The sequence below is a fragment of the Mobula hypostoma genome, chromosome 2 (genome assembly GCF_963921235.1).
Source record: "Mobula hypostoma chromosome 2, sMobHyp1.1, whole genome shotgun sequence".
Taxonomy (NCBI): domain Eukaryota; kingdom Metazoa; phylum Chordata; class Chondrichthyes; order Myliobatiformes; family Myliobatidae; genus Mobula; species Mobula hypostoma.
In genome coordinates, this window is record NC_086098.1 from 249,284,480 (window position 1) to 249,294,719 (window position 10,240).

General features: G+C 49.8%; 1 protein-coding gene across 1 annotated transcript in view; it reads left to right on the forward strand.

Annotated features, from left to right (window-relative positions):
- LOC134343091 (RNA-binding protein MEX3B-like) overlaps positions 1-9,528 on the forward strand; it is a 38,365-nt gene extending 28,837 nt beyond the window's left edge. Inside the window, exon 2 of the mRNA XM_063041980.1 lies at positions 3,255-9,528. Coding sequence (XP_062898050.1) covers positions 3,255-4,414 — 1,160 coding nt within the window. The 3' untranslated portion in view covers positions 4,415-9,528. The remainder of the gene's footprint in view (positions 1-3,254) is intronic.
- Positions 9,529-10,240: the final 712 nt, after the last annotated feature.

A 10,240-nucleotide genomic window follows, 5' to 3' on the forward strand; every position in this document is an offset into this window, starting at 1 on the left:
TTCCATGCAGGCACAGCAAGATCCCACAGTCACACTGCTGGTGAACAGCACTGGCCTCCTCTGTGCCCTCCAGTGAAATCGCAGAGGAGCAGGAAGAGCCCTGGCTTTGTTCCCTCCACCTCGGAGGACGGAGAATGTTTAACACAGCATGTGGCTTTGGCCACCGATCTGCTGAGAGGTTGTACTGTCTGGTCTGATTCTTCGTTGGGATTTTGTCAGAGAGAGTCAGACAGCACTGAAACAGGCCCTTCAGCCCTTCATCTGTGTACTAACCACTCAATTTTACACTAATCCTACCTCCTAAGTGAGTGCATTTCATTCTCCTCACTGTACCACCAATTCACCCACACACAAAGATCAAAATAAAATTATATATGGCATCATATATGACCCTGTGAGATTTGTTTTTCTTGTGGGCATACATGGTAAATCCAAGAAACACAACAGATTCAATAAAAGACCACACCCGACAGGATGGACAGACAACCGTTGTGTAAAAGATGACAAACTTTGCGAACACAAAAGAGAAAAAAATAAATAAGCAGTAAATATGGACCTTGAGATGAGTGCTTGAGAGTGACCCCGAGGTCAGTTATGGGGTGAGTGAAGTTATCTGCTCTGTTTCGAGAGCCGGATGGTCGAGGGGTAATAACTGATCCTCAACCTGGAGGTAATGGTCGTGAGGCTCCTGTACCTTCTTCCTGATGGCAGCAGTGAGAGGAGAGCATGGCCTGGGTGGTAGGGGTCCTTGATGATGGTCGGGGGGCAATTTACAGTGCAGATTAACCCACCGACTTGTACATTGTTGGGATGTGGGAGGGACCCAGGGATACCCACACGGTCACTAGGAGCATGAAATCAAGTTCCTGGATCCCCACAAGTTGATAAGGTGGTTAAAAAGGTGTTATGGTATGCTGGCTTCATTTGAGGGAGATACAGTGGAAAAACTTGCCCTGCATACTGTCCATACACAGTGCATTGAGATAGAGCATGGTAAAACAGTAACAAATTGCAGTCATACAGAAAGTGCAGTGCAGGTAAAATCAAAACGAGCTCGATTATGAGGTCTATGTTGTACTAGGGAACCATTCAAGAGTCTGTTATGGGCATAGAAGCTGTCCTTGAGCCTGGTGGTACGAGCTTTCAGGCTTTTGTGTCTTCTACCCGATGGGAGAGGGGCAGAAGAGAGAATGCCCGAGGTGGGTCAGGAGGGGAAGGTAGTTTCCTTGATCTGCTGAGCTACTGTATGTCCACAGATCTCCGCTGTGTCTCGCAGTCACAGGCAGAGCAGTTGCCGTACCAGTAGGCTGCTCAAACAATCTCAAATACTAGGGGAGCATAGTTTTAAGGTGTGCATGTGGGGGGATGTTTAAAGAAGATGTGCAGGGCAAGAATTTTTTTAAGACAATGGTGGTGGTAGAGTTACTGAAGAGGTTGTCCTGTGGTCACACGTGTGTGCCAGGACATGGACTACGTGGGGGCGGAAGGGATTTAGTTTACTTGGACATGGGTTAACAGGACAGGCTCTCCCTCACCACCAGTTCTGCATCCTTCCCTGCCAAACTGTCTCTCAAAAGTTGTTATGGTACCTGCCTCAGCCACTTCCTCTGGCAGCTCGTTCCACACATACCTTCTGTGTATGTATAAAAGAAGGTTATCCTCAAGTTTATATCAATTATTTTCAACCTCTCATCTTAAACCCTGTAGATTTAAAATTTCCCCAACCCTGGGAAAAGTCTGCATTCACCCACCCTATCAATGTCCCTCATGATTTTGTATGTCTATAAGATCACCGCTCAGTCGCCTGCATTTCAAGAAAAAAAAGTCTGCTTCAGATTGGAATCGGGTTTAATATCCCTGGCATACGTTGCGCTATTTGTTGTTTTGCGGCAGTGGTACAGTGTAATTAAAAACTATACAAAGAATATATTAAAACATTAATTGAATAATTATTGCAAAAAGAAAGGGGGAAAATACTGAGCTGGTGTTCATGGGTTCATTGTCCATTCAGAAATCTGATGGCGGAGGGGAAGGAGTTGTTCCTGAAACATGGAGTGTGGGTCTTCAGGTTCCTGTACCTCCTGCCTAACTTCTCCCTATAACTCAGCATCCTTTTAAAGATTCTCTGCACTCCGTCCAGCTTAATAAAATATTTCCTATGGCAGGGTGACTGAAAGTGAGCACAACACTCCAAGTTTGGCCTCACCAGTGTCCTCTACAACTGCACCATGACCTCCTAACATTTTTACTCAGAACGTTGCCTGGTGAAAATCAGTGTGCCAAAAGCCTGTTTCACTGACCTGGCCACCTGTGATGCATCCTAATAGTGTGCTTTCTACAGTGCATCAATTAAAAATCTCAACTACTAGGGACCATAGGCCATTTGGCCCATCGAGTCTGTTCCACCATTCTATCATGGCTGATACATTGTCCCTCTCAACTGTTTCTCCTGCCTTCTCCCTGTAACCTTTGTCATCCTTACTAATTAAGAACCTGTCTACCTCTGCTTTAAATATACCCGATGACTTAGCTCCCACTGCCAACTCTAGCAAAGAATTCCACAGATTCACCACTGGCTAAAGAATTTCGTACTCATCTCTGCTCTAAAGGGACGACCTCCTGGTCCCAGACTCAAACTATAGGAAACGTCCAGTCCACGTCCACTCTGTCTTTGCCTTTCAGCATTTGGCAGGTTTCAGTGAGATTCCACCCCCAGCGAGTACAGTCCGAGAGTCATCAGGCACTCCTCATTTGTTAACCCTTTCGTTACTGGGATCATTCCTGTAAAACCTCCTCTGGACCGTCTACAATGCCACAAAATGCTGGAGGAACTCAGCAGGCCAGGCAGCATTAACAGTCGGCTTTTCGGGCCAAAACCCTTCGTCAGGACATTATACGTCCTTTCTTGGATAACAGGCCCAAAACTGCTCATTGTATTCCAAATGCGGTCTGATCAATGCTTTTATATTGAAGTGAATGCCAACATTGCATTTCTTTAAGATGAGAGGGGGGAAGTTGAAAGGAGAGAAGGGAGGCAAGTTTTTCTATACACAAAGGAGGATGAATATCTGGAATAGGCTGTTAGGGAAGGTGGTGAAGATGATTAAGAAGTAGTTTGCTGGCCCCATGAATGGGTAGGGATCTTACATATGAGTAGGCAGAAGGGATTTAGTCTATCTTGGCACTGTTAGGTCGAAGCTCCATGCTATCCTGTGCCTCACTCTACGTTCTGCTGTCTCTCTCCCCGGCTGCAGGCTGCAAGATCAAAGCACTGCGGGCAAAGACCAACACTTACATCAAGACACCGGTGCGTGGCGAGGAGCCGGTCTTCGTGGTGACGGGCCGACGGGAGGATGTGGCCATGGCGCGGCGGGAGATCATATCGGCAGCCGAGCACTTCTCACTGATCCGCGCCTCGCGCAACAAGGACGGGGCACCGAATGGCGCCGCACCGCTGCCGCCAAACCTGCCGGGCCAGACCACCATCCAGGTGCGGGTCCCCTACAGGGTAGTGGGGCTGGTGGTGGGGCCCAAGGGCGCTACCATCAAGAGGATCCAGCAGCAGACGCACACCTACATTGTGACGCCCAGCCGCGACAAGGAGCCCGTCTTCGAGGTCACCGGGATGCCGGCCAACGTAGACCGGGCCCGCGAGGAGATCGAGGCGCACATCGCCACCCGCACCGGCGGCTTAGTGGACCTGGGCGACGACAACGACTTCCACGGCGACGGCCTGGAGCCGGGCCTAGCAGCCGCACGCCCTCACCGGGTCTGGAGCAAGTCAGCGCTAGGGCCGGGCCGCAAGCCCCTCCCCGGCTACCGCGGGGGTGGGCCGGCTCCCACGGACTACTACTACGGCGGCGCCAAACTGGCAGAGCCTCCCCATCCCCACCACCCTCAGCACCACCCTCCCTCCTTTGCCAACGGAGTGGTCTTCGGCGAGGCCTTCCCGCCCTCCCCCTTTGGTGCTGAGGCCCGGGAGATGGAGCCTGCAGCCGGTCCCCTCTGGACTCCTCGCCCTGAGCTGGTGGGCCCGTCATCGGAGACCCGGCGGGGCAGTGCTGGAGGGGGCGGAGGGCTGTCCCACCTCTCACCCACCCTCCCCGAGTCCAGCCTGATTGCCGGCGGCCACTCGCTGGCCCGTCGGGCTCACAGTGACCCGCTTCAGGGCAACCTGCGGCCGGCGGGTCCCTCCGGCCGACCCCCCTCGCCGGGCGGAGGGGGAGGGGGCAGCCGCCATCCCAGCAGCCGCGAGTGCCAGGTCTGCTTCGAGAGTGAGGTCACGGCCGCCCTGGTACCCTGTGGTCACAACCTCTTCTGCATGGAGTGCGCCAATCGCATCTGCCAGCGCAGTAACCCGCACTGCCCCGCCTGTCTCAGCTCCGTCACCCAGGCCATCCGCATTTTCTCCTGATTTGCCACCCTGCCCCCACTTCAGTCTCCATTTCCTTTTCTTTAATCCGTTTTCCTTTGGTTGTAGGCATTTGGATTGGGTCAGGACACATGGGCGAAGTTGGCTGGGGTGCCCATGATGTGCCCACGCTCCCTGTCCCTTTAACTTTCACTTTCCACCTCCCTCAGCCCTCCTCCCTCTTACCCCCTTCCTGCCCAACCGGTGACTGGCGGGCTTGTCCTGCCCCTTGCGCGGGGGTAGTTGGGGAAAAACACTACAAAACCTCGAGGGAAGGAGGTGGTTTCCTGACCAGGTCATTGAGCGAGGACCCTTCTGTGGGGCACGAAGACCATTGGGAGGGATGGGGGTCCTGGGGTTGTCTGGGACAAAGGCTGGAGCATCTCCCTCCCTCTCCCTTCCCCCGGCCCCCGGCCCTGATCCACCACTTCCGCACCCTTCGGCCTGAGCAAACCTCAGGCTGCCGAGGCTTGGCTCGTGGGCAGCTGTGGCACTGCCTTGGAATGGCTCCACTTGGAAATCGGGGATTTTCCTGCACGTTGGAGAGAGAGAGAGCTGGGTCAGCTCAGTAGCCAGTGAACAAACCACCAGAGATCTGTTACCCTTGTTGTCGGTGGACAACAGGACATCAGAGAGCTGCGACCAGAGAATTTTCTTGAAATCCTGACCATTTTTTTTGGTAATCATTAATTGAAGTCACCTCAGATCGGGTGACAAGGTGTGGTGTTGTAAGTCCAATTGATGAGAGTAACAAGTATGTTTCTAGATTCCTGTTATTGTATGGTTATGCCAATGCTGCTGGGCCCGCAGTGTTTTCAGTCAAACTGTTCTTTCTCTCCCTCTGCCTCCCACTCCCTCTCACTCTTTCCTCTCTTTCCTCCCCCCCTCTCTCTCTCTCTCTCGCTCTTTTTCCATCCCTCTTTCTCTCTCCTCCCTCTCTCTCCCTCTTGCTTCTCTCTTGCTTTTCTCCTCCCTCCCTTTCTCACTTTTCCTTTCACTCTCACTCACTTTAACCTCCTCGCTTTTTCCCCTCTCTTCTCGCCTGCCCTTTCCCGTCATTGTTTCACATTGCCAGGGTCTTTGGCAATTAAGCCACACATATTGTGTGGAGTTGTGTGTGACCTGTAACACCGATGTCCTTGCAAATGGATAGATTTCCCTTTTGAACAAATAAGCGCTGAGCAGAGGGAACTGAAGGAAAATCATTTTTGTAGAAAGTGTAAGAATTCAGCCACAGCCTGGTTTTCTTTCCCCAGCCCCTCTGTTCCCACCCAAGCCTTCCATGATTTGATAGCCATGGAGCTGTTTGAGCTGTGCCTTGTCCCACCATCTGTAACAACTCTTGGGATACGGATGTGGGTGCACTGAGCTTTGGAGAACTGACTCCTGCTGTGGCTCTTCCCAAAGTAAACCCATTTGTTGGGAATGTTGGTGGCTGAGGACTGTGTGCTTGTCCAGAGATGGAGGAGGAGGGAGAGAATGTCTCTGGTGGAAGTAGGGCGATTCTCACCTGGGTTCACGCCCTTCTGCCTCGGATCAGAGACATGGGTGCTGTGTGAGGAAGGTTCGAACGAGAACTGGTTGTAGTTTGTGGTATTCATAGTTCAACATTTGGATGAGTTTTACTCTTTCTGTCCACATTCAAGTTTGGGTTGATGGAACACCTCTGAGTGGTAATCCATAGTTTAAGGAGGGAAAGACAAAGGTTGATGTGTTCATGGAAGGATGTTGCATTAATTGAGATGCATAGATACTTCAGTGGGGGTCTGCTAGTTCCCATCCCCATCTCCCTCTTGCTCAGCTCCCTGTCGTGGCTATGGCATCCCCTACCCTGTGCAGCTGTTTATTCTGACAGTGTGGCAGACCGTCAGCGCAGCTCAAACAGCGACAGCCCAAGACAAAGGAACTGAATGAGGCCACTTGGCTTCCCGGGTCACCATTTCATCATGGCTAACTTATCATCCCTCCTCACCCCATTCTTTTATCTTCTCCCGTGACCTTTAACACCCTGACTACCCAAGAACATGTTTTACATATACTGAACGAACTTGTCCTTCACAGTCATCTACAGCAAGTAATTCCAAAAACTCACCACCCTCTGGCTTCAGAAATTCCTTCTCATCTCTGTCCTCTGTTCTGAGGCTCTGCGCTCTGCTCCCAGACATACCACTACAAGGATACATCTTCTCCACGTCCACTCTATCTAGGCCTTTCATTATTTGATAGGTTTTAATGAGATCCACCCTCATTCTTTTAAACTCCAGCAAGTACAGACCCAGAGCCGCCAAATGTTCATGTGTTAACCCTTTCATTCCTAGAATCATTCTCATTAACCTCCTCTGGACCCTCACCAATGCCAGCACATCCATCCTTAGAACCGGGACCCAAAACTGCTCACAATAGTCTTAAATGTGCTCTGACCAATGCCATTTAAAGCCTTAGCATCACATCCTTCCTCTATATTCTGGGCTTCTCAAAATGAATGTTGGCATTGTGTTTGCTTCCTTACCACTGACTCAACCTGCAAGTTAACCTTTAGAGAATTCTGCATATAAAGACTTCCAAGTCCCTTTGCACCTCTGATTTTTGAATTTTTGCCTGTTTAAAAAATAGTCTATACCTTTATTCCCTCTACCAAAGTGTATGACAGTACACTTCCCTGCTCTGTGTTCCATCTGCCACTTTGCCCATTCTCCCAATCTGTCCAAGCCCTTCTGCAGACTCCCTGCTTCCTCAGCACTACCTGCCCCTCCACCTATCTGCTAATGTGGCAACAAAGCCATTAATTCCATCATCCAAATAATTGACATACAATGTAAAAAGAAGCGGCCCCAATACCGATCCCTGCAGAATACCACTTGTCACCGGCAGCCAACCGGAATAGACCCCCTTTATTTCAACTCTGCCTCCTGCCAGTCTGCAAATCTTCTACCATGTTAGTATTTTTCATGTAATACCATGGGCTTTTATCTTCTTAAGCACCCTCATGTGTGGCACCTTGTCAAAGGCCGTCTGAAAATCCAGGTAAGCAATATCCACTGACTCTACTTTGTCTATCCTGCCTGTTATTTCCTCAAAGAATTCCAACAGATTTTTCTGGCAAGATTTCCCCTCGTGGAAACCGTGCTGACATTGGCCCATTTTATCCTGCACCTCCAAGTACCCAGAAACCTCATCCTCAGTAATGGACTCTGACATCTTCCCAACCACTGAAGTCAGGCTAACGGGCCTATAATTTCCTTTCTTCTGCCTCCCTCCCTTCTTAAAGAGTCGAGTGACGTTTGCAAATTTTCCAGTCCTTTGGAACCATAGCAGAATCTAGTGATTCTTGAAAGATCTTTACTAATGCCTCCACAATCTCTTCAGCTGCCTCTTTCAGAACCCTGGGGTTCTGGTGCAGGTAACTTATCTACCTTCAGACCTTTCTGCTTCTCAGTAATAGCAACTACACTCATTTTTGACCCTGACACTCGAATTTCTGCCATTCTGCTAGTGTCTTTCACAGTGAAGACTGAGGCAAAATGTTTATTCTTTGTCCACCATTTCTTCGTCTTCTATAGTGGCCTATTTAAGAGTGTGGCTTTGGGACGGTGATGAGGAAGCTTCCATCTGCCTGTCAAGGCTCACTTGCTTTCGATCACTTTTGCTGAGCAGTACAGAAGAATGACTGAGGTTGCTGGGGAAGTTGACGTGTACCCAGCTCCGTCATCTCACAGCAGTTGGATGGTACAATGCTGGTCAAAGCCACATTGGTCCATTGGTCTGTGCTGGGGGGGGGCGACATCTGGTCTTTGCAAAATTCAAAGATGGTTGTTCTGTACTTTGGAGAAACTTCTGAAGGAAGGAAAGGAGTTTGAGTGATGTCGTCCCAGGAAGTGGAACTGGGATTTCTCCCTATTGGATAAAGGGGGGGGGGACATTATTGGTCTTAAACTTCCCCACAACTTCCCACTTCCTGCCGATTCCTGTTCCACTCCCCACAACAGTCTCAACCAGGCTGCCACAGTAAATGTCTGAGTTTAGGACCTTGAGTGGTTGTCCCCTCTGAGACTGCCCCCACCCCTACCTCCTGCAGTGCCTGAGTGCTCTCCTACCAGGGCTTGTCGGCAGAGGCCTAACGATACTCCGTTTTGCATTTAGATGGCGCCTTTAATTTGGAAAGTTCTTGTCCTAATCTGCTTGGTTGAGCGTGTTTTTCAGAGATGAAGATTTCAATCTTTCTCTGTGTCTTTCCATCTTGCATTCTCCCTCTCTCCACGCCCCTCTGTGTTCACACCCTGTGTTCTCTCCCCCCTCTCTGCTCTCCCTGCCCCCTCTCTCTGTGTTCTCTCTCACCCATGCCCCTTGCGTTCTCCCCCACATTCTGTCCCCCTCCCGCTGCGTTCTCACCACCCCCTGTGCATTCTGTCCCCACCCTGTGCTTTCTCCCCTCTCTCCGCTTCCCTTCTCCCCTCTCTGCATTCTTTCTCCTCAACCCCTCTCTTCATTCTCTTGTTCTCTATGTTCTCTTCCCCCCCCCCCCCCCCGTGTCTGCATTGGAAGGAGGGAGTGGGATTTTCAGGTGACCTTTCGCCAAGGGAGTGGAACAGTATCAGCAGTATTGGACCTGGAAAGGGCCTTATTAATGTATGTTTCCCATTATATTTTATATTCAGAATTGTAGGTCATTTTATATTCCTTGTAAACAAAGAGAAATTAAAGGGGTCTACTCAACAAAATTTAACTGCTGACAGGAAAATTTCTAACAAACCGGTAATTATGTTGACAAAAATTTTAGTTCTAGTTTAGTAAATATTTTAATACCATATGTTAAATGTATTTGTAGGTGAATTATTTCATTAAAATACTTTATGAGCAAAGTTTAACAGAAAAACGCAAAAAGTATATTTTATTTTTTACCGATCAATGTCAAAAGTTCAAATACTGATATTTGCAAAAAACAAAATTTTAAAAATTGAGAGTTTTATTTTTGTGACTGTTTAAGACGTTTTACGTACCAAATTGTGTGGTTCAGTTCTGATGCTTTGATTTTGCTCTGTGACAATGTGACATTTTCCCTCCTGTTTTCTCTGAGATGTTTACACATACATACTTGGGTCATTGTTTCAAAAACTAAGACGGGAGGGTTGAGGGTGGAGGTGGGGTTGGGAGGGAAGGGAGGGGGTGATTAAGTGTGTAAAAAAATTATTAAGAGCTCTGGTGTGCAAGTACAGGCGGCAGATTCTCTCGCTTGACCCTCTCCTATCCCTTATTGCATTTGTAGATTTAATTGCTTCTTCTGTCCAGTCGAAGGTTGGAGCCTTTCTGAAGTATGGCTCCATTCCTTGGGAGGAGGAAGCCTCCCAGTGGATGGAGACGTGGGAGGGGGACAATGTGCGGGTAGGCACAAGGATCAGGATTGTCTGGGACTGACTGTGTCCATCCTGTTGGTGTGTGAGGAAGAGTACAAATGGTGTCCGGGAGCAGTGTTTGCCTTTGCAGGCGTAGTATTTGTTTCAACCTACCGCTGAGGCCTGCTGTTCCCACCCCCTGCCAGCTGCTGGAGCTCTGACTAGCGGCGGACAGGAAGAGGGCAGCAAGGAGCGCTGGAACGTGTGTTTGTCGGGGTTGGGTTGGGTTGGCGGGAGGGGGGAATGGAAGGTGCTTCAGGAATGTGTGCCCCTTCAAGGGCCACAGCCTGTATCGCTGGGTCAGGACAGACACATGCTGTCTCGGACACGGAGCTCCTTGACAAGTTTCCCATATGTTCAGGTCTGCCCAGTGAGTGGGGCCATGCCAGGGTCCACTGTCTGCCTCCTGGGTCCATGGGTTGTCACCTGCCCAGCATGC